The 24482-nt window shown below is 32.4% G+C and overlaps 1 protein-coding gene across 2 annotated transcripts; it reads right to left on the bottom strand.

Annotated features, from left to right (window-relative positions):
• Nucleotides 1-6071, bottom strand: LOC139843602 (N6-adenosine-methyltransferase non-catalytic subunit MTB-like). 2 transcript variants are annotated; one of them, XM_071833715.1, is made up of 7 exons: nt 5904-6071; nt 2931-5268; nt 2549-2632; nt 2327-2431; nt 2000-2108; nt 1093-1244; nt 1-534 (listed from the first exon to the last, which is right to left on the bottom strand). In XM_071833715.1, exons 2-7 carry the CDS (start codon nt 5211-5213, stop codon nt 100-102), a joined length of 3168 nt encoding a protein of 1055 aa, XP_071689816.1. In that variant the 5' UTR covers nt 5214-5268; nt 5904-6071; the 3' UTR covers nt 1-99. The 2 variants fall into 2 exon arrangements, with proteins under 2 accessions (XP_071689816.1, XP_071689815.1); XM_071833714.1 differs by having other exon boundaries at nt 5377-6071.
• Nucleotides 6072-24482: the final 18411 nt, after the last annotated feature.

Below are 24482 nucleotides of genomic sequence, written 5' to 3' on the forward strand. Positions count from 1 at the left end.
CAACATGAGATTTCTTTGGTCAAATATATGATTATTTGAACGAATAAAGAACAAAAACAATTTATAGATGAATCGTTATAATAATAATAAATAAATAAACTACAACATATTATTGTTCATGGCTCTATGCGTTTCATAATTCATGTAGTCTCCACCCATGGGTACAAAAGGACCATTATACGCATACATATTATCGAAGAACCTTTCATCAGGACCCATACCACCTCCCATTGGACCCCATGGTACCGGGCCTGAGATATTAGACCCAGATGGTTCTTGGTTCATGCCCGGTCCGTTATGGCTTGATGGGGAGTTTCCAGTTGGCCTCTGATTGTTGGACCCACCACCTGTAAGAGATATGGAATTTGACTGTTGCTGTTGCATTTGAAGTTGATTTTTCATAGGTGACTTCGGTCTAAGTGCTTCGATGTCGGGAGTTGTCAAGACGAGATGACCCGCTTCTGGTGGTGGGTTTCTTCCCCCTCCTCCTTGCCACACTTTCCCATCTTTATCAGCAAAATTCCGAACATATCCCTAAATTTTTTACCCAAAAAAAAAAACAAAATACATTAGAAATGGCCATCTTCTTATGGGTTGAGCTGGTTAACTAATATGTCAAAATGGGTCAACTTTCGGGTTGGGTCGACCCACAAACCTTTTGTCCATACTTTTTATGTGTTCTGGTGGCCAAGACTAACGAGTCACTTGACCTTTTCCATGGTCGATGGTAAAGTATATAATATTAAAACTAACTTTCAATGAACAATCCATCATTGTCATTTGGTACAGTACAAGATGAACACGCCTGGTCAGTGGTAACTGGTCAAAATGGGTTGAGGCAGTTGGCCCGCAAACACTTATTTATTTTTCGAAAAAATACTCGAAATTAATTAACATAGTAATTATGAATACCAAAAAAAATATTAGATCATAATAAAGATCTTCGAATATAAATGATAAGATTATAAGCTTTGAAATAAACATATAAAAACCCACTAGTCTTGCTATCCAGCCCAACAACAACCGGCCCATTCCGGCTATTTTGATTATTAAATACAAAAAACAGCAGAAAGAGGAGCGTGAAAAGAGTACCTCGGAGTTAAAATTTGAGGAGGATAAGTCTTTACCAACAGTCAACCACCCAGACCGTATATTATGGTCTTCACCGAAAAGCTCAAGCCTACGACGTCCGAGAGAGAAATGCTCGATAATACGATACATATCTTCAGGTTTTGCAGTGGAACCTGTAATTCCAATGCAAAAAGGTTAAGGAAAGAGGTACCTCTAGCTTGTGTACTTGATATGCGTAGCATTTGATTTGACACATATGTGGAGTAACATATTATACTATTCATCAAGCAAAAAACAATGGAGCGCATAAACCCTAATAAAAACCTAAATCAATGAATTAGTAATCTTTTAAAAACATACTAGAAAACACCATAATGATCAAGGAGACGACCTGCGAACTTTTGGCTATAAACCTCTTTTTTCTTTTGACCTTATTTCGTAACCTTAAAAGCAGCACCCTTTTTAAATTTGTTACACCCTTCACTTACCAACACCTACTATAGGTGTTGTTATTTGGAAATATAAATGCACTTAAAAAGTTACATATGACAAAGAAATAATCAATTTTGTTGAACCCCTTTCCCTTGATACTTTGGACGTGAAAACTACTGAACCTTAAATTCATCATACTGAAGTTGGCAAGACTACGAATGCAGAGTTCGTATATCCAAAAAATGAGTTCAAAAGAGGAATAATGGATTGTGCCCCAAGTGAAGTTTGTTAGTGACGTAACTTTCCACTAAATCTACCACCCTATCCACTCCACTATTATATAACTTGAAGGGTAACCCAACGTAGCCAAGTTTGTTTACGAACAGGGCTCCTCAAAAGAAAACGGCATGGCTGCTTAAAGACTACATGGATAACAGAACAAAACAAACTGAACAGTTTGTGCATCAACAAAACAGAAAAGATCAACAATACTGACCATATGGAGGCTCCTCAGCAATAATTACATCTGTATCAATGTTGGCATGAATTATGTGACCATCAGTGCTGCGCCTAACAGTTCCTTTTATGCCCATCAAGCAGTGCTCCTTCAAAAAATTACAAACAATTAGATAAACAGATAAAAAAAAGATTTACAAATTCATAAACAATGACGTGTGCATCATCTTCTAGCAAAAGCCGCCTTCAACGTCTCTGAACACTAGGCTCCATCATCAATATTTTATTAAATAACTTCAGAGTATCTATAGGATAACTTGTAATCAATCAAAGGGTAACAAGAAAGAAAGAAACAAACAAACCCAACCTTTGAACGCTGAAACAAAGTATGTGAATCGTGACGTGATCCAGGTGTTGATTTGGTTTTGTTGGTTTTCACCCAACATATATCTTCACACCTACGAAACCCCCACTACAATTGTACAATAACAGAGGATTATTATTGATAATTTCACCACTAGTGAATCATGAGGATTACTACTGACTTAAAAAAAAAAAAAAAAGAACGCTGCAACAAAAATTGTAGTACCTTCTTTAAGCACTGCCGACCCTGCTCAAGACCTACTCCATCACCAACCCAGAGAAAAACAAAAGATGGTGTGTCCGCTATTGCCTGGAGAAATACAGGCGTTTCGGAAGATAAGCCATGAAAAAATAAAATACTAATATAGGTAAAAAAAAAAAGTGAAAGAGGTACACTATAAGTTGAAATTATCATGACAAGTATCCACCATTAAAATAGTATGTGTAATATAGTTTACTAATCACATACACTTTCCAAACCAGGGTATGTTACTACTAAAAAAAGGTTAGACATAGTTCTGTTTATTTCAAAAAGGGAAAAATTATTAGTGACAATATATCATCAAACATAATGAAAAGACAAGATACGATAAGAGAAACATAACTACCTCAATCTTAAGATTCATTATTTCCTCAAGACTCCAGTACTCCATATGGTCAGTGACACCAGGAGCCCGATGAACATATTCCTCCCAAGGAGGGTCCACAAGAATAACATCAAACTTGGTCCCAAAGAACTCGGGTGATAAAACTTGCTCGCGCAGATCACACTTGTAATACATAGGAGCAGAATTAGAATTAGTAACAATTTCATCCTTCTTTTGTATAAGCTCCCGAAGCTTTGGATAGTCCTCCACCACACTAGTGAGCTCTAGTTCCCTGATATAATTTTGGGGTCGCAAACCAGTGTCAACAAAATTTTGTGAATAATCGTTCTGTTCTCCTCGAGATGGGGCTTTACCAGGAGGCCCATTATTTCTGGGAGGGACCCACCCACCAGGTCCTTTATCTTGTTGTTGCCCACGGCCCATGGGTCCTAGAGCATTGAAACCAGGACCCGGCATGTTTGGAGGCATTCCTCTTACGGGTCCAGGTTGGTTAAAAAACATACCCGAATTTGGTGGGGGCCCTATATTCGGAGGAAATCTAGGTCCCGTTGGTCCTCCAGGTGGCACACTTGGAAGTCCAGGTGGAACTCCGGGCCAAACGGGAGGAGAAAATGGTGGGATAAAGACAGCAGGAGACATTGGAGGACCTGGACCAGGAGACATAGTGGGAGTGAGTGGTTGCAATCCGCCAGGTGGCTGCATTCCAAGTGGTCCAAAGGGTGAACCCATCATCGGCACTTGCATGTTGAGTGGTTGAACATCTCTACTGACAGGTCGAACCCTACCTCCTCTCCCCATTCTATTATTACTTTTAACACCCTGAGAAACGCCTCTATTAAATGAACCTGGATCTTGATATCCATGAGAAGACTGTGAATCACTACTTGAAGATTGACCCTGCCAGCCACCTGGACGGTTGGGTAAATTACCCTGCTGCCCTTTACCTTTCCCTCTCTCAATATCGTCCATACTTCTATCATCTCTAAATTTATCATTTAAATCTTCAATAGATTGATCATTATTTTGTCCTGGTTTTATATCAGATTGCTCGTTAACTTCATCTTTTCTCAAAGGCTTAGTTTGAATCTCTATCACATCATAATTATCTTTTGAGATGCCATAAGTTGATGAGATTTTCACAGCGTTTTCCTTTCTACCACCAGTACGACCCATATGTCTATCCGAGTCAGCTCGATCACGACCACGTCTTTGCGATGGTGTCTCCCAATCTCGTGTGTAGTCATAAGGAGCATCACCATCTTTTATTTTCTTATTATCAGAAAAGCCTGGTTGCCTTCTTTTCCAGCTTTCATCTCTTCCTTTTAATCTTTCGTCTCTATAACCATCCTTTTCATCCTTACTTCTGTAACGGCTGCTTTTATCTAAACCCAAATCACTGTATTCTCCCTCATGATGACGCCTCGCACTTCTTTCGGGAGTCCTTGACCTTGTAGAACGGTCAATGTCACTTCTACCCCTTGTACCACCTCCATCTTCATCACCATTGTATGATCTTTCTCGGATTTCAACTATATCTACTTGCATATCTTCACGATTAACATCATTTTCTTCCACGTGAGCTTCTACAATTACTTTACTCTTAACCTTCTCGGATTCACCTCTTCTCTCATCTTTTTCATGATACTTAAGATCTTTATCCACATCCCTTTGATCGTGTTCTTCTACAATATTCGCATCATCCCACCTTTTTCTGGTGTGTCTTCCTGAATCAGATGACCCATGACCCTTTCCTCGGCTAATCTCTTTTCTCTCAGCGTATCTTGAATCCGTTTCTTGCAGCTTTTCAAACTCTCCATCATGCAATCTTTCATCTTTAACCTTATTTCTACTTTGCGAACTCTCACGATCAGACATCTTTGACCCTAACTTTCTTCTAGCGTTTCGGTCTCCAACATCATGCCGATTTTCACCCTCCCCATCTTGATACCAATTACTTAACGTCTCTAAAGCACTCTCTTCTTGTTTCTTTTTCAACAGCTTAGCTCTTAACTCTTTTCTTGACTCATAATCATCTTCCTCACTAACTGCCTTGCTGGACCCACCTGGCCTCTTCCTACTCCCGTTTTTCTCCCTTCTACAATTATTTTCTAATTCTTCGGCTTCGTCTACACTCCCCGAATGTCTAGATTTCCCTGACCTACGCTTTCTCCTCTCATCGGATTCCCATGTTTCGTCATCTTTCGCCTTATCACTCCTACCACCTGAACTATCTTCCACATCCCTTTTCGCATAACCTTTAACATGTTCAGGTGAACCCATCATATATATCTACGAATTACTAAACGCTACACAAGGAAAACACTACAAGCAAACCATCCTGAAAAAGGTCACGTAAATCAATCAGCCACTTTTCAAAATGGAAGTTCATAGCATGGCATATAAGACAACTGATTTGATTTCTGCGTTTCACATGTGCAAAACTTACTGTAAAAGTCAAACACAAAACCGATTTGGATCTCAATGCGTGTCAAACTAATCGCTACAGCCTGAAGTATTTACCTGATAGTGAAGCATAATCTAACAAATTTATGATAAAGAAACCTCAAAAACATATTATAACTTATAAGACTTAAACATTGCGAAAAAGAAAATACATTGACCTATACATGTAAATATGCAGATGCAGGTGTATCTATCAGGAGGGTAATGAGTTCTCTAATTCATCATTCTGTCCGGTATTAACTCCATGTAATATATATATATATATATATATATATATATATATATATATATATATAGGTTATAGTTACAATCGACACCGACTAATGCTCAAAAATCTCAATTTGAAACCCTAATATATTAAAGTAAGACTAGCATACAAACTCAATACAGCCTGGGACTGCAATTGCAAACAAAAGAAGTTGGTTAAAGTTAAACCCTAAATTAATGACCTTGTAGTACTAATGAAAAAGAACTAAATGTAGATAAACAGTAACGACTGATTACTATTACTAGTTTGATTAATTGACGAATGAAAGAGGAGTTACCTTCGAAGATGCGCGTGATTAAAATTGAAATTGAAATTCAGATGGAAATCGGGTTGAGAATTTATTTGGGACGATTTGGGTCGGGTGGCTAGAAACCTTGATTAGCTGTTGGATACGAAGCGGCCGGAAGTAAAATATTAAAGACAAAATTATGAGGTTGGTCTACGTGCTCTGTTTCAAATTATAATTATAATTATAACTAGTTGTGAGCACTCGCTTCGCGCTGGAGACTCCGTTTTGAATGCGAGTTAAAAAAAGTCTTTCTTTTTGTGGATCTATTTTGTAAAAAAGAATTTTTTTTCGACATCTAATATTGAAGGGTTATTCCTTTTATGAAAGTTGATTCTTTTAGCGTTAAAGTTAGTTGATCTATTTTGTAAAAAAGAATGTTTTTCGACATCTTTTGGTAGCATTGAAGGGTTGTTCCTTTTAAGAAAGTTGCTTTTTTTATCGTTGGAGACAAAAAAAAAATGTAGCACAGTAGTGGCCTATGTGGGTCCTATTGTTTGAGCGCAGTGTACAAGTCGGTAAAGCGTGGTGGGTGTTATTATTCAGTATTTTTGGTGTTAGTGATGGGATAAATAATAATTTAGAATATAGGTATAAAGTGGGGGGTTCGATTTGTATTTTAATGGAAGTTAGGGGGTTAGGTTTGTAAAAAATGAAAAAATTGAATAGTACTATTCATAACAAATAAGACAAATTTTGTCTATTAGTTATATTGGTAATGGTAATGGTAATGGTAATTATAAGTATATATATATATATATATATATATAGGGGTAGGATCAAGAGGGAAGTAACCATTCGGGAGGAAGCAAAAACTTTTTTTTTCGTTTTTTAAAAAAACTTTGTTCACGAACATTATAGATGAGATGAAAATATGAACATTTAGTAGAGACACTTTGTGATAAATGTTTTTATTTTAGCGGGAAAACGCTCGAAGAAGTAATATATAACAATTATCGTGTTTTTCGAGCATATGTTGAGGTTTTAGCTATTGGGGTTTAGATATTAGCGTTTAGATATTAGGGTTTATAGGGTTTAGATATTAGGGTTTAGAAATTTAGGGTTTAGGGTTTAGATTTAGGGTTTAGATTTAGGATTTAGATTGAGTTTTTAACACGAACGGTTTAGAGTTTAGGGTTTGGTGTTTTGGGTTTATGATCAATGGGGAAGTAACCAATCGGGGGGAAGCAAAAAAAAAAATTCGTTTTTTTGGAATTTTTTTTTCCGGCATCAAGATCACACGAAAATATGAACATTTAGAAGAGACACTTCGTGATGAATGTCATTATTTAGGCGGAAAAACGATCGACAAAAATAACATTCAAGATAATATTGTTCGTGAAGAATATGAACGCCTTTTTTTCATGTTTTGTGAAGTAAAATTTAGCCCGATTTAGAGTTTAGGGTTTAGGGTTTGGTGTTTTGGATTTATTCCATAAACCCAAAACACCAAACCCTAAACCCTAAACTCTAAACCGTTCGTGTTAAAAACTCAATCTAAATTCTAAATCTAAACCCTAAACCCTAAATTTCTAAACCCTAATATCTAAACCCTATAAACCCTAATATCTAAACCATAATATCTAAAACCCAATAGCTAAAACCTCAACATATGCTCGAAAAACACGATAATTGTTATATATTACTTCTTCGAGCGTTTTCCACCAAAATAAAAACATTTATCACAAAGTGTCTCTACTAAATGTTCATATTTTCATCTCATCTATAATGTTCGTGAACAAAGTTTTTTCAAAAAACGAAAAGAAAAAAAAAAGTTTTTGCTTCCCCCCGCTTCCCCCGAATGGTTACTTCCCTCTTGATCCTACCCATATATATATATATATATATATATATATATATATATATATATATATATATATATATATATATATATATATATATATATATATATATATATATATATATATATATCAAATGTTAGATTGTGGCATATAAAAGTATAAGATACTATCCGTTCGATCGATCTAAACTAGTATTTTAATGTAGAATACTTGAATATTTGAGTACAATCTAAAAAATTTTAATCAAACTTTTTATCCTTTATCTGCACACAGATGAAAACAAAATAAATTAAAATTTCGATGTTACCAATTTCGTATTAAACCTTTTTGAATCGTATTTGCGAGTTTATTTCATGTGTAATGGCAATTCCAGGTTTAAAATTTAACGGGGTCCCAAAAACTTTTTCAGTACTAATTCTATTTGGATACAGTTTTAGTAGTTGTTTACTTTAAAAAAATCTACAATTTCAAAAAATATATGTGGTCCGGGTAGTTAAATTTAGTGGTGTCTAATGCAATTCAAAGGAAAAACTATAAATTTGAATAATATATGGGGTCCTGTAGTTAAATTTAGTGGTGTCCTATACAATTTAAAGAGTATTTTCTACGTAAAAATTTTAAACTAGTGGTGTCCCTTGACCTCCCAAGTTATAACATAAACTCGCCCGTGTCAACTAAAATATGGTATTTTTAATTTAATTAGATGTTAGAAAAATTTCTAAAGTAAAGCGACATCAATCCATCCCCAACCCAGGTCAAAGGTCTCCCTAGTCGGGGTTCGCTACGCTCACCAAATAAGCCCCCGCATCGTATTGATAGCGATTCAGATCACCTCCCCAAGCATGCATAGCCTAATTGTGTGTGAGCAATCAATTGTGACAAGTCGATTGATCCATAATGAAAGCACCTGTAGATAGAAGCAGCTAGTCGATCGGTGGACTCATCCTCAATGTTGTTTACCCTCCCTAATTCAGTCGGTTATCCATCGCTTTTTTCCATGTCGGGTATGGCCTTGTGGAAGGTTCATCCGGCCTAGGTCTCGACTGAGAATCACGAGTTTCTATATATATATATATATATATATATATATATATATATATATATATATATATATATATATATATATATATATATATATATATATATATATATATATATATATCAAAACGACACCCTCAAAAAAAATTCAAAACACCTCCTCCAACAATGTTAGAATTGCAACTTTTTAGGGGTAAAAAACGTAAAATAATTATTTTATTGGAAAAAAATTTAAATAAACTCCACCCAACCTTTTAACGGACCGTATCTTCCCGCTCACGGCGAGTTAAAGTTTTCCTACTTCACCGTACAATTCGAAATAATTTTATGAACGCAACGAAACTAATTACACGCAAAACGGACGTTTTACAAAAAACGCTAAATGTTTCGTGCTATCTTTTATATACATAGATACACGTATAATAAACAACTCATACTAACTACATCATATCGATGGTTCCATTTTCCACTTTACTCAATCTTCCTGTTTAATATAATATCCATAAAAAAAATTCACCCAACTTTTTGACGGGATTTATCTTTTTCCTCGACGCGAGTTAAGTTCATCCGTTACCAACGTTCAACTCGAAATAATTTTACGAACAAAGAGCAACTAACTATATTCGAAATGTAGTATATATTTTTGTGAGTTTATGAGTTGGTACGCGAAACGACCTGGATTCGAGCTCTTCTTACCCCTTTTTGTTCGTAATTTTTTCCTCATCTCTCATTCAACATTAGCATTATAAAAGACGTTAACATGTTCCGCCGCAACGCGTGGACCAAATTTCTTGTTGAGTATATCTGTGACAACCGGGAAAATTCCAACTAAATTTAAACTTTATCTTTATATTATTCCGACACGATAAGCAAAGTTTGTTAAGTTAAATCTCAAGAATTTTAAACTGTGTTCATACATTAATTATAACCTCGATCAAATTCCGACGATTCACGAACCATTATATATAAATAGATATGTATATATATATATATATATATATATATATATATATATATATATATATATATATATATATATATATATATATATATATATATTATAACTTGAGAATATTAATAAAGTATTAAACGTATAATACTTTACACGAACGTATTTGTTTCAATATGTTTATCAATGGAATTAGAAGATAATATCAAATGATTGATTTATCAGATACATTGTGATATGATTACGGGTCCATGTTATGAGGTCCACTGTGATTTAAGAAATCTATTCTTTTTGACAACATTCGGAAAATGGTAAAGTGATTTATAAGTAAGAACGTGGAGTGTAAATAACTTAGATGTTGGATATAGACAAGTTAAGTAACTCGATATTTTTCATTAAGATGATTTCATACGTTTATTTAACCTTTTGACTTTATCTCATGCTTCACCAACAGACTGTAATTTAAAAACTTGAAACCTATTATGAATATATATGATTCTACTTTTCTAAAACGTTTTATGATATAACGATTTCTATTATTTTAACCTTTGAACAAAATGATTCTTAAATATATTTAGTTTTGGAAAACAAAATTATCATATTTATTTGATTTAGTTTCAAACGTACAAAAACGTTTTCAGTTTAAAAAAAGAACTTTATTATTAAAACGTATATAACTTTTATAAATATCTAGAACCACTTTTGACAACTCATTACTTAACCAGTATGATAAAGATAACGATATTTATATTTTATTTTATTAAATATATATAACGATTTAAATTAATATTATATATATTTATACGCGTATTATACGTACATATTTTTATATTTTTACTATACTTAACTCTATCTTTACTTTATTTTTACTTTACTTTAACTTTAATAATTCACTTTAATAATTCATACTTTAATAATTCACTTTAATAATTCATACTTTAATAATTTACTTTAATAATTCATACTTTAATAATTCATTTTAATAATTCATACTTTAATAATTCACTTTAATAATTCAAAAATCGATTATAAATAGAATTCAATAGGTTTCATTATTTCATAGAAACTTGAAAATATTTTTCTCTAAACTCTCTCAATCGATTTATATATATATATATATATATATATATATATATATATATATATATATACTCCGTATTATTTCAAGATATTATTAGTATACATAAAATATTACGACGGAGTGCTGTCCAAGTAATTTCGTAATTGTTTTTTGAGCGGGATAGAGCTAAGGAAATTATGGGTTATAGCTATGGAGGTTATGGGTATGGTTCGGGAGTATTGCTCGTGAGTCAAACTAGTGTTTATCATCTCCGTTGCGTCTACGTTTACCTGCAATATTGAATCTCAACATTGATACGTGAGCACTCATAACTTAACTTTTATATATTATTAGTGTATCCCTGACTAGTGCTCGAGTATATAGGATTATGCATGCTTATACATTCGTTATTGTCATTAGATAGGTTATGTCGAATCTTGAATTAAATACATATACTATTAAGATAAGGTATATGATATGCATGTCGTTGGAAAGCTAGCGAAAAATTGAGAACTTTTCATTTAGATATCGAATGGTTTCGATGAACGGTTTAGAAGTTATAGTCAATTGAATTTTTGTAAAAGTGATTATTATTATCGTCGTTATTATCGTCGTTATAATCTAATTATTATTATTATTATTATTATTATTATTATTATTATTATTATTATTATTATTATTATTATTATCGTTATTAATAAAAGATATTATTGTTATTTTTATTATTATTATTACCGTTATTATCGTTAAGGTTATAATTAGTATTATTATTATTATTATTATTATTATTATTATTATTATTATTATTATCATTCAAATAGTTATTAGTATTATCATTAATATTATTATTATTATTAGTATTATTATAATTAAAACTAATATTAGTAACATCTAATTATTATGATTACTATTATTATTATTAATATGAACGCGATATAAAAGACGACTAAAAGCTATTAAACGAGGCGATTAGGAAATAATGAATATGAGTATCATGATGAAATTAAGATATTGTAAGAAATTGATTTAAAGAAAAAATATCGTTTTCATTATTTTACTATTATTATTATTATTAAAAGTATTATTAATATGAAAACTATCATTTTTACTAAAATTATAATTTTTAATAAAATATCATTGTTAATATGAAACATCATTATTATTATTATCATTTTAGTACTATTATTAATAAAAATTATCATTTTATCATTTTTAGAAAATATAATTATTGTTATTTTTATTAGTAGAATAATAATAATTATTACAAAATAATACAACTTTTACTTATTATTATTATTATCAATATTATTTTATCAAATAAATATGTGATGCAAAGATATTTTACTACGTATAATATAATTACATTAATAATACCTATCATATTATTTTTATGATATTAAATGAACTTTATAAATTTTATTACTTAAGATATATAAAAGTATATTTTTATTATATAAATTTTAATATAAAATTTTATTTATTAATAAAAGAACTATATTATTTACTTTAATAGAATCTGTTAAAAATATTTAAATATATAAAATGACTATATTTAAACTATATAATAATCATGTATAAATTTTGAAAGACATTTTGGTCAATATGGCTTTTGTTGACTTTTGCATATTTAGTCTCGAGCATTAGGATTGTGATACACTACGACTTGACCTAAATTGTTAGACAGATATTGATCAAACATATAAATATATATAATTAATATAGGTTCGTGAATCCGAGGCCAACCTTGCACTTGTTCAATGCCATCATATGCTTAATTACTACGAAATACAATATTGTGAGTTTCATTTGCTCCCTTTTTAAATGCTTTTGCAATATATATTTTTGGGATTGAGAATACATGCGCTGCTTTTATAAATGTTTTACGAAATAGACACAAGTAATCGAAACTACATTATATGATTGGATTATCGAAATTGAATATCGCCCCTTCAAGTCTGGTAACCTAAGAATTAGGGAAATGGCCCCTAATTGACGCGAATCCTAAAGATAGATCTATGGGCCTAACAAACCCCATTCTGGAATTTGGAATGCTTTAGTAATTCGATTTAAATGGTGATTGCGATTGCCAATATTTATGGCATACTTGCGAGTATGCAGGGGATATTCTATATGCATTATGTTAATGTCGGTTATCAGGTGTCCATCATATGAATGATTTTTATGCACTTTCGAGTGTAATGAGATTTATGGAAAAATGAGAATCTTGTGGTCTATTATATAAATGGGAAATGATTGATTATGATAAACTAATGAACTCACCAACCTTTTGGTTGACACTTTAAAGTATGTTTATTCTCAGGTATTAAGGAAATTTTCCGCTGTGCATTAGCTCATTTTAAGGATATTACTTGGAGTCATTCTGTGATGACCAGGAAATTTCTGACCAAATTTAAACTTAATCTTTGTATGATTAACATTTCTGACACGATAAGCAAAGTCTGTAAAACTGAATCTCAAAATTTTTGAACTACTTTCATATATTCAAATACCTTTCGGTTGTTCTTGACGATTCGCGAACAATTATATGTATATAGATACATATATATATATATATACTATAACTTGAAAACGTAACAATGTATTAATTGTTTGATACCGTACATTAAACTTATTGGTTTAAATATTTATTTGAATATATATGAAAAGTTGGAATATTAATTGTATGAATAACTTGCGACGTATATTTAAAACGTGTTTATGAATGTTGAAAATATATATTAACTTGGTCATAAAACAATTTGTTATTATATATATATATATATATATATATATATATATATATATATATATATATATATATATATATATATATATATATATATATATAAATTAACAAATAGCGAGACAATGATTTATAGAAGTAAATGACCAAAACACTCGAAAGTTTAAGATACACTTAGAATGATATAGTTTATTGATAATTTAAGACTATATTTTGACAAAGGTACGAGTCACAAAACGTAAATTGCGAGTTTTTTAAGCGTACGAAAATGCGTTCGAGAAACCAGAACCGGGACATAAGTCGAGTGACAACGTACGAGTCATCGGAATGAAAATTACAAGTCAACTATGCACATGAATTTAATATAATATATAATTAATTATTTAAATTATATATATTATATATATTATATTTAATTATGTCGACAAACAAGAAAACAAAAAAATATGTGAGCTGGATCTGACGGCCATGCGATCGCATGAGAAATAGGCATAAAACCCATGCGATCGCATGGGCATCAGAATCAGGAATTATGGCTATAAATACCAGGTTTCTGCTCGAATTTTTTTACACTTATATTACTCCCTAAGTAATTATTTATTATAATTATTATTATTATTATTATTATTATTATTATTATTATTATTATTATTATTATTATTATTATTATTATTATTATTATTATTATTATTATTATATTATTAAGATTATTATTATTATTAATCTTAATATTTTTAGTAATATTATACATAAAATATTACGACGAGGTCATGAGCTTGTCACTTTCAAAACAATCTTCAAACGGGATAGAACTAAGAAAATTATGGGTTATAGCTATGGAGGTTATGGGTAATGTTCATGGGTATTGTTCGCAAGTCAAACCTAGTATTTATCATCTCTGTTGCGTCTACGTACTTTCCTGCAATATTGAATCTCAATATTGATACGTGAGCATTCATATCTTATCTTTTATATATTAATAGTGTATACATGTCTAGTGCTCGAGTATATATTTATATATGCTTGTATGCTAAATTTCGTCGTTAAACAGCTTATAATGAATCACGAATTAAATACATATATTACTGGTAAAAGGTATATGATATACATGTTTTCGGAAAGCTGGCGAAAAATCAATAACTTTTCATTTAGAAATCGCGTAATTTCGATGAACGAATCAAAAGATATCGTCAACTGAATTATAATTGACTTTAATTGGAATTGCTTTTGAATCTGCAATTAATATTTAAACAACCTGTTTATGAGATTGATAAAATACTACTAGCCAAGTAAATGAATCCTTATATAAGGCACGTCTCGTTTTGTTGAACAATTGTCAAAATTGACTTTTTGAAATGACTTTTGATAACTTTTGTATGTCGATCTCGAGCATTAGGATTGTGATACACTATAACCCAACCTAGTTTATTAGACATGTATTGACCAACATATGTTCTCTAGGTTGAGATCTACGGTTAATCTTGCATTCCGAGTTACGGTCACTTTTTGATGAATGACCTTATGTGCTGCTAAGGTGAGTTTATAGATCCCTTTTTAAATGCTTTAAATATTTTGGGCTGAGAATACATGAAATTTATTTTAAACGCAATGGATACAAGTACATACTTAATTCTACACTGAGTTTGAACCGAAAATCGCTTAGCTTTGGTAACTAGTAACTGCCAGTTATAAGAACTGGTGGGCGCGAGTAGTAGTATATGGATCCATAGGGCTTGATATCCACGTCCGAGCTAGAGCACTAGCCTTTTAACGGACGTATGCTATTTGAGAAGCGTACACGTTGGTTTGCGTGTATTATTAAGATGATTATACAAAGGGTATAAAATATATATACGTTAAGTTTAGTTACCAGGGTGCTCAATTTCGTAGAATATTTTGATAAACATTTCTGGATGAAACAACTAAAAACTCGTGATTCACCTTTATACACAGATTATGCGCAACATTAAAACTATGAACTCACCAACCTTTGTGTTGACACTTTTAAGCATGTTTATTCTTAGGTTTCTAGAAGTCTTCCGCTGTTTGCTTATATGTGATACAAGCTATGTGCATGGAGTCATACATGCTTTATTCAAGAAAACTTTTCATTCAATAAATCATCACCGTGTATCTTATTTTGACTTCATTGTCAACGGATGTATTATGGTAAACTATTATTTATGGTGATTGTCTATATGTAGAAATCATCAAACGTTGAAAACCTTAGAAATTGATATTCATTTATTATGTACCTTTTGAAAAGAATGCAATGTTTACAAAACGTATCATATAGAGGTCAAATACCTCGCAATGAAATCAATGAATGACATGTTCGTCCATATGGATTTGGAGTGATCGTCACAGTTGGTATCAAAGCGTTGGTCCTAGTGAACCAGGTCTTGCATAAGTGTGTCTAACTGATAGTTGTTAGGATGCATTAGTAAGTCTGGACTTTGACTGTGTCTGCATGTCAAAAGTTTTGCTTATCATTTCTTGTCAGAAATTACCTGTCTATCATCTTAAGTCTAAACGCGTCTTATTGCATTGATTGCATAGATAATGTATAGGCAAAATTCATATCTTGGCATATCTATTACAGTAAACTTTGACTGCCATCTTCCAAAAATTTCTCCGTAATTTACGGGATTTTGGTATTATATATACATATGTAAATTATGTATTGAAGAGTACCAATCTAAATTCTATAATCTATTTCATATCAAAAATCATCTCTCTAATTATACAAGATGGATCCCGTATCTAGTTCAAATTCCTTAAATTCCGACAGCTATTCCGATATGGATATTCACCTGAACTCTGAAGAAAGTGTAACCGGAATGGATCAACCAATCAGCCATCACCTATTCTGGATGAATTGGGGATGGGTTCGTAGCCTACTTAATCATTGGAGACAAGAAGAAGGTGATCCCTTCCATCCACCACATTCACCTCTTGGCGAAGAACCTGAAGCACTTACCGGCGAACCTATTCGTAATACTATTTTCTCTCTCATTTCCAGAGTATCTCATCATGATTATATACTATCCCATATTATAAATCTTATTTATCCGATCGTCCGAACCACCGATCATCCCGGTATAATAGAAGAAGTCAACGAGCTTCGTGCTCGGGTAGTGGCTTTGGAGAATATGGTGCAGGGGTTACGAACACCAGCAGCAGCACCCGCAGCATAACCGGTACCACCATCATCCACACCAACAGGATCATTACCACCACCAACAACCACATCCGCATCACACGCCTCAACATCACAATCTATACCTCGGATATCAACATCATACGCACCATAGGTACCAAGAAGTACAAGCCGACAAACGATGAAGTATGGATTCATAACTTCATCGAAGAAACATTCTACGGCGATTATGTAATTTCTAAAGTTTAGAGATTATCTATTCTAGCCTTAACCCTAAATCAGATAGAGTAGAAACCCTTATCCGAATGGTGTAAGATACAAGCTAGACTTGTTTTACCAACAACATCAACAGTACCCTTAGCCTCACCAGCACAGTCTGTACTGTCAACATCGTCAGAATCAGCAGCACCTCTAACATCACAAGCTCCTTCAGTTCAAGAAAGCACCGTGGACATCATTACGAGTCAACAACGAGTATATTGTATCAATGAATTATGAAGTAATAACTCAATTCCTCTAAAGAATTTATATGTATATCTTATATATATAAATTTTAAAACCATCATAAATCTTTTCGTACTAAGCTATTATGTATGAATTGAAAAAGGGTAAATACTACTCGGTTAATTCATATTACTAATATGCTATGATGTACATCCTTCGTTAACGACTTAACCATCGTTAACTACAATCTCTGTTTCAACTCAATGAATTCCATTTCATAATGAACTTAGTGTATTAATCAATTACATGTTTGATTTTACCCTTTTATCTTCGATGTACTCGAAACTTTCTAGAAAACATCATTTATATCTTATGAAGTTCATAAGAATTCCACGAGCATCAACATCCTTCACCGAGGAATAAGAATAAATAATGAAGTATTGATTTCATTAGTGAAATACTCAGCGAAGATTATGTAATCCTTAATGTTTTAGAGATTATTCATTCAATTCAAAAATCAAATGAGCTTAATATGATATTAACTCATCAAATCTGTATTACATCTGAAGAAGATATACATACATATATTTTCATAACGACGGTAAAAAAAAAAAAACTTTTGTACAAAGTATTAATTGTGAAATCTTTAACGGGTAAGTAATACTCGGGAAATATATAAGTTCACAATTAATATGTTATACTGTACATTTTTCAACTTTGATTCAAAAATTATTAACTATGCTCACAGTGATATACAATCGTTTCCATACAAATTCAATTACATATTCTGATTTTGAAAAATCAGAATCCAAGCCAAGATTTAACAGAAAATATCACTCTTAGATTCTTACATCTTTCAAATGCTATACTTTGACTTCAAAACTGTGCTAGAACATCACTTCTATTCATAAACCCAGAAAAAAAAATTGTATCGTTCAAAATTCTAGAACATCATATGTATCTTGACAATTACAATCTTCATGCAAACCCTTCAAACTTTTGAAAACACCTCGGATTGATAACCAACGATTCGGTTATGATAACTGATAAGGTTAAAAAGGAACATATATTTCATAGCATTATCCCCCAAGAAAGACAAGATTTTAGTTGTAATTGTTCCATATTCAAGTAATATTCGTTTATATTTAATAAGTGCGAAGACAAAAGGCGTAAACGAAGATTTGAAGACAAAAAGGTCCAAAATGCTCAAATGTACAAGATTCAATCAAAAAGGTTCAAAATATTTATGAAGGACGTCTAAAAATGACAAGAGTACAAGTTGCGGAACGCAAAGTACACGATATAAAATAATACGCGAAGACGTCCGAAAATCCGGAACCGGGACCCGAGCCAAGAAGAAACGCCCGACGCAACGGACCAAAAATATCTAGTCTACTATGCACAAGAATAAAATATAATATATAAATAATTATATTAATTATTTATATATTTATATTTATTTTATATTATGTCGACGAACAAGAGGACAAAAGATATGTGAGCTGTCCAGCGTGGCCATGCGACTCGCATGGCAAATAGGCATGATCCCATGCGAGTCGCATGAGGATCAGAATCAGCTCACATTCTATAAATTGCCAGTTTTTCGTTCGTTTTTAACACCACACACACAAATACATAATAATACTCTGTAAGAATAATGTAATAAATAAATATATAATATATATATTTATATAGATTAGATGTATATTAGATTAGATTGGGTAATGTAAAAATCAGTTTTATGGAATTCTAAGTTAAAATTCTGTCCGTGTAACACTCCTTTGATTAATCCCACTGTAAGTTATGTACTTCCTTTTTATTTTAATGTCTAGTAGCTAAGTTATTATTATGCCTATTTAAAACGAAGTAATCATGATGTTGGGCTAATTACTAAAATTGGGTAATTGGGCTTTGTACCATAATTGGGGTTTGGACAAAAGAACGACACTTGTGGAAATTAGACTATGGGCTATTAATGGGCTTTATATTTGTTTAACTAAATGATAGTTTGTTAATGTTAATATAAAGATTTACAATTGGGCGTCCCTATAAATTACCATATACACTCGATCGGACACGATGGGCGGGGTATTTATATGTACGAATAATCGTTCATTTAACCGGACACGGGAATGGATTAATAGCCACTAGAATAATTAAAACAGGGGTGAAATTACATTCAAGGGTAATTGGTGTAATTGTTAACAAAGTAGTAAAACCTTGGAATACACGCAGTCGTTAACCTGGTGTATTCATTAAACAAAGAATTAAGACCTTGTTACAGTTTGAATCCCCAATTAGTTGGAATTATTTGACTTCGGGTATGAGAGTAATTTGCCGAGCATTTTATAATTATAACCGATGAACTATTTTGGTCAAAAGCCGGATAGCTTTCAAATAATTCCAGGCCAAAGGACAATTAACCCATTGAACTAAATTAAAATCGATACGCCAATATCATGATTATGGAAGTTTAAATAAGCATAATAATTATTTTATTTTATTTATTTTACGCACTTTAATTATCGTCATTTAAATTTTGTATTAGATTTTAATTGTGACTTAAAATATAAAATCGACAAACCGGTCATTAAACGGTAAAACCCCACTTTTATATATTATTATATATTGTTGTACAAAAATATTTATATAAAATTAAGTGTTTCATAAGCCCGTCTCCCTGTGGAATGAACCGGACTTACTAAAAACTATACTACTCCACGACTAGGTACACTGCCTATAGTGTTGTAGCAAGGTTTTGGTATATCCCACTCGATAAATAAATAATTAAAACTTGTCATAATTTGTAGCATTCCGCATTAAAAATATATAACTATTTCGTACACCACGCTACACACATCAAGTTTTTGGCGCCGCTGCCGGGGAGTCGGCGAAATTTTTATATTTTGTTTTTAGAAAAACAATATAAAATCTTTAAAAAAAAAAAAATTAAAAATATTTAAACCCAAAAAAAAATTATATATATATATATATATAAATCTATTTTTATGTTTTTATTATAAAGTATTTTTATTTTATTTTAGTTTGTAAAATTAAGTTTTTATTTAAATTATATATATATTTTATATTTTATATATTAAAACAGAAAAATTAAAAATTAGAAAAACAGAAAATAAAAATAAATATAAATTAAATACAAATTGAACCTTTGTTTGAACCCCCATTTGAACCGGCTCTGCAGGTCATGCGACTCGCATGACCGTAGCCTGAACCCCATGCGAGTCGCATGATGGGTGCTGACAGGCCAGGTTTTACCCTAGTTACGCATTAATTATGGTGTAATATTATATTATTATTATTATTATTATTAAAACCCTATTTAGGTTATTTGTTTAATATTATTTAGTTTTATTAATTTATAATATTTACTTATAATTAGTTTATTAAATATATAAAATTAATACTTTTATAATTTAAAATATAAAAATAATATTTTTATAAAAATATATAATTTTATAACTTTTTATTTCTTTTTCTATTTTGTATCTTTTTAATCGTTTAGCGTAATATTTGTATTTTTATCGTTCGTAGTTAGTTTTTAGTCTAGTTTTTTTTGCCATAATTATTTTATATTTCTAGATTCTTAGGCTTTGCCGTAAAATCTCTTAAGTGCTTTTTCTTTAGATTAAGACTTAGGCGCTTTAGAATTTTGCGACGCCGTTTATAGATTTTAGTGCCTAATAAATTGCCGTTTTTCCTTTAGAATTGCATTTACCTTTAGACTTTTAGGCGCAACTTTTTAGATTTAGTTTTTAGACTTTTAAGTTTCGACGTTTTTCTTTCTTATTTTTATTTTTCGACGTTTTTCGACGCGCAATCTATTTCTTTCTTATTTCTCGACGCTCTAGTTTTTAGGACCTAGAATTTTCTCTATTTCTTATCTAATTCTCAAAACGGAAAGAAAAATTATTTAAGCGGTTAAGTTAATGGACGTTGACATTTTTCTGGTTCGTAGTAATAGTTGGATTTGTTAGTGGCTAGTTGTGGGCTTCCGATTTAAAGGGTCCTGGCTACCTGCTGCATCTTTTGGCTATTCGAAACGTGGGCAAAAATCAGAAAAGTCTATTAATTGGACAACTTATATAAGTTTTTCTATTTTTATAACTAATAGGATCATTTGTGAATGTAGCTAAAATTTGGCCGTCGCAATAAAATGGAAAATTTTGAAAACAAGGCCTTGGAAACTCTTTTTGAACTCCAAAATCAATTAAATCAATACTCTCTGTAGCGACCCCGACAAATCGTCAAGTGACGGCGTCGGCTACGTGGGTCCCATTACCTGATTATAAGTCTTTAAGATAACGTTTGACCAAAATATGTCGCCTTCATTTCAAAATAAAGATTGTTTCAAAGTTTACAAGAATTGTTCAACCAAAAGTTAAGTTACAACGTTATAAGTACGATTGAAATCCAGGCGACACAGTTTAAAGTAAAGTCAAAAGACGCTCCATGAAAAACATGTATACTCAACATCCAATGCAAGTATCAAATAATGAGCGGAAGCATGTATCACATATCGTGCAAGACCTGAGAAAAACATAGAAATCTGTCAACGAAAACGTTGGTGAAATCATAGGTTTAGTAAGTAAATTGTATTGAACCACAAGGTTCTTTAAGAATTGCTCAACCAGAATCGTTCACATTTCAAAATAGTATTTGTATCACGAGCACCCAATTATCAAGGCTTAACCGAATCTTCCCTCTGAATTTTGAATTTAGTGTTAGAACTTACACTATACATTGTTGAAATTATATTTCATTCACTAACGGTAGCGAACCGTCTGAATGAGGGTTTGTTAAACCCGTATGGCCACACAACATAATTACACGCTTACACTTACACCCTGCAAGTGGAACTAATGATAATTGGATTGAGGACTTTTGTTCAAACTCGTATGCATCCTTGTATTCGTATTTGTTCACAATGTAAAAGCATGAAAAGTAAATAAGTGTGAAATGTATGTGTTTCTCAGCCCACGATGTAAAGAATAAAAGTGATTGAAAAAGTGGGACTATGATCTCACCTCGAGTGCACGAGTATAAAAGTACTTCAACAAGTAAACGTGTGCATGAAAGTTGCTTAGCCTTGACCTAAACAAGTAAGTTATATCAATTAACTGGTTACGACACAAGGTCGGGTGAAATGTGTTCAATTAGTCCTATGGCTCGTTACGACTCGAATAGTATAGCATGTGAATCACGTTGTCAAGTTTCATGCAAGAATCAAGTATAAAAGCATGTTAGAACGATTGTAATAAAGTTTGAGTTGACATTTCAAAACCTTACCATTAGAAAGGAAATCTTATTACGTTTCCAACGATATTTGATTCATCGAAAACGGAGTTACGGTCAAAAAGTTATGGCCAAAACAAATTTGCTGAAGTTCGGATGAAACAGGCAATTGTCACGGCGCGACAAATTGCTCCGCGGCGCGACAAATGCCTATGTTGAAGGTCAGAAAGCTTGAAAAACATGTTCTAAAATCACCCTTTGGGCCACGGCGCGACAAATTGCTCCGCGGCGCGACAATGGCCGTGGCCTGGTCCCTGGCCTGTTTCACTTGTTCAAGGCTTGGTAAAATTTCAAACAAACGCAAAACTCAAACCGTAAACAATTAGGAAGCGTATCTTATACCGTTAGAAAGCTCTTTTGACAAGGAACACAACTAAACATGTTTCATCAAACAAAAACAACATTTTCCATAACCGATTTCTCGTCAAGTGATCGTTTAAAAGTCCATTTTCAAAGTTTCAAGTTCATCAATTGCATTTTAAGTTTCGGGAATCCAATTTACACATACGATATGCCGTTTCGAAGGTAATTAAGCATACATTACAACTAATCACTAACAATTAACATTCCATGGCATTCAAGCATCAAAAGTTCATGTCAAGAACTATCAAACCCTAGTCAAACATCACAAAATCAATATTCATGTTTTTGAAGTTTTCTTAATCAACCTACGCATCAAAACGAAGCTAGTGATGCTAGTAACACAATTAAAACATGCACTTTAACAATCTAACAACATTAACTCATCCAAAATCAAGGATTAAGTAAACCCATTTCAAGTTCATGCTAGTTACTCCAAAAACAACAAATCGAGCAAACCAAACATATATTCATGTTAGACTTGAGCCATAGACACTAACTAACACCATTTCAAATCAAAAACACGAATTTAGAGAAATCTAGAGTTTTAGAAATGTTACCCAAACGAGATGAAGTTGGTATCAAATTGTAGAGGATGAAGAGAGGATTCCAAATATGTAATTTGTTTTGTTGTAAGCCTCCTAAATCGAATTTAGATGATGAATGATTGAATTGGGTGTTGTGTGTGTGTGTTCTTGCTAGAGAGAAAGAGAGATGAGGGAGATGGATGGAAATGGATGGAGGAGGTGAAGTGGTTGACTAGTTGACCTAGTCACCACTTTGCCCACTTGTCAACTTAAGTCCCTCATGTTTGTAGTCGGGTGCGGGAATTAACCAAACGAATATTTTTAAAACGCTCGAGTAAACGGGTGATGTCAAAATTAAATAGCGGGAATATAATGAACGTTACTCACGGAAACTATTAATTTAAATACGAAAGATTATGTTTTAAAAAAAAGACGGTGTTAAAATTAAATTTAACGGAAAAACGCGGGATGTTACATTATCCACACCTCAAAAGAAATTTCGTCCCGAAATTTAGTTGGAAGTAGTAGTTGTTGAATCTTCCTCGAGATCTTGCGTTGCCAATTCTACGAGTGAGGGAGAAGTACGTTCTAGGGTATTTCAACGAATTTTGACGGTCGGGATCATACGATGTTTTAAGGTTTGGCTTCACGATTTATGGTTTCAACCGGTCCTCCTAGGAAGTGAGGGTTATCGTCGATAGTGAGTTCATCAAAGGAGATAACAAGTTCTCGTTTCGCAAAACACGTCTTTGAGTTGATACATCGAATGTAGGATAAACGGAGACCCAAAATGAGTCGGAAAAGTCTAAACGGCTAGCGACGGGTCCAAAACACCCCAAGAATTTAAAGGATCAAAATATCGCGGATTTAGCTTCCTACGTTTCCCGAAACGGATTGCACCTTTCCAAGGTGCGACTCTTAACGTGACGCGGTTTCCCACGTGGAATTTAAAATGTTTACGTCTAACATCGGCGTAGCTCTTGGTGATTACGAGTCGCGTAGGGTTTTACCTGAATATGAATAAATTTTCTCGGTTGCTCTTGAACAACCTCGGCCCCGGTGAATTGATCATCGTTTACTAGGTTCGACAAGGGAGAATGACGTTTCCGGTCACATGTGGTTTCAAAAGGAGTGACGTT

This window comes from Rutidosis leptorrhynchoides, chromosome 4 (genome assembly GCF_046630445.1).
Source record: "Rutidosis leptorrhynchoides isolate AG116_Rl617_1_P2 chromosome 4, CSIRO_AGI_Rlap_v1, whole genome shotgun sequence".
Lineage (NCBI taxonomy): Eukaryota > Viridiplantae > Streptophyta > Magnoliopsida > Asterales > Asteraceae > Rutidosis > Rutidosis leptorrhynchoides.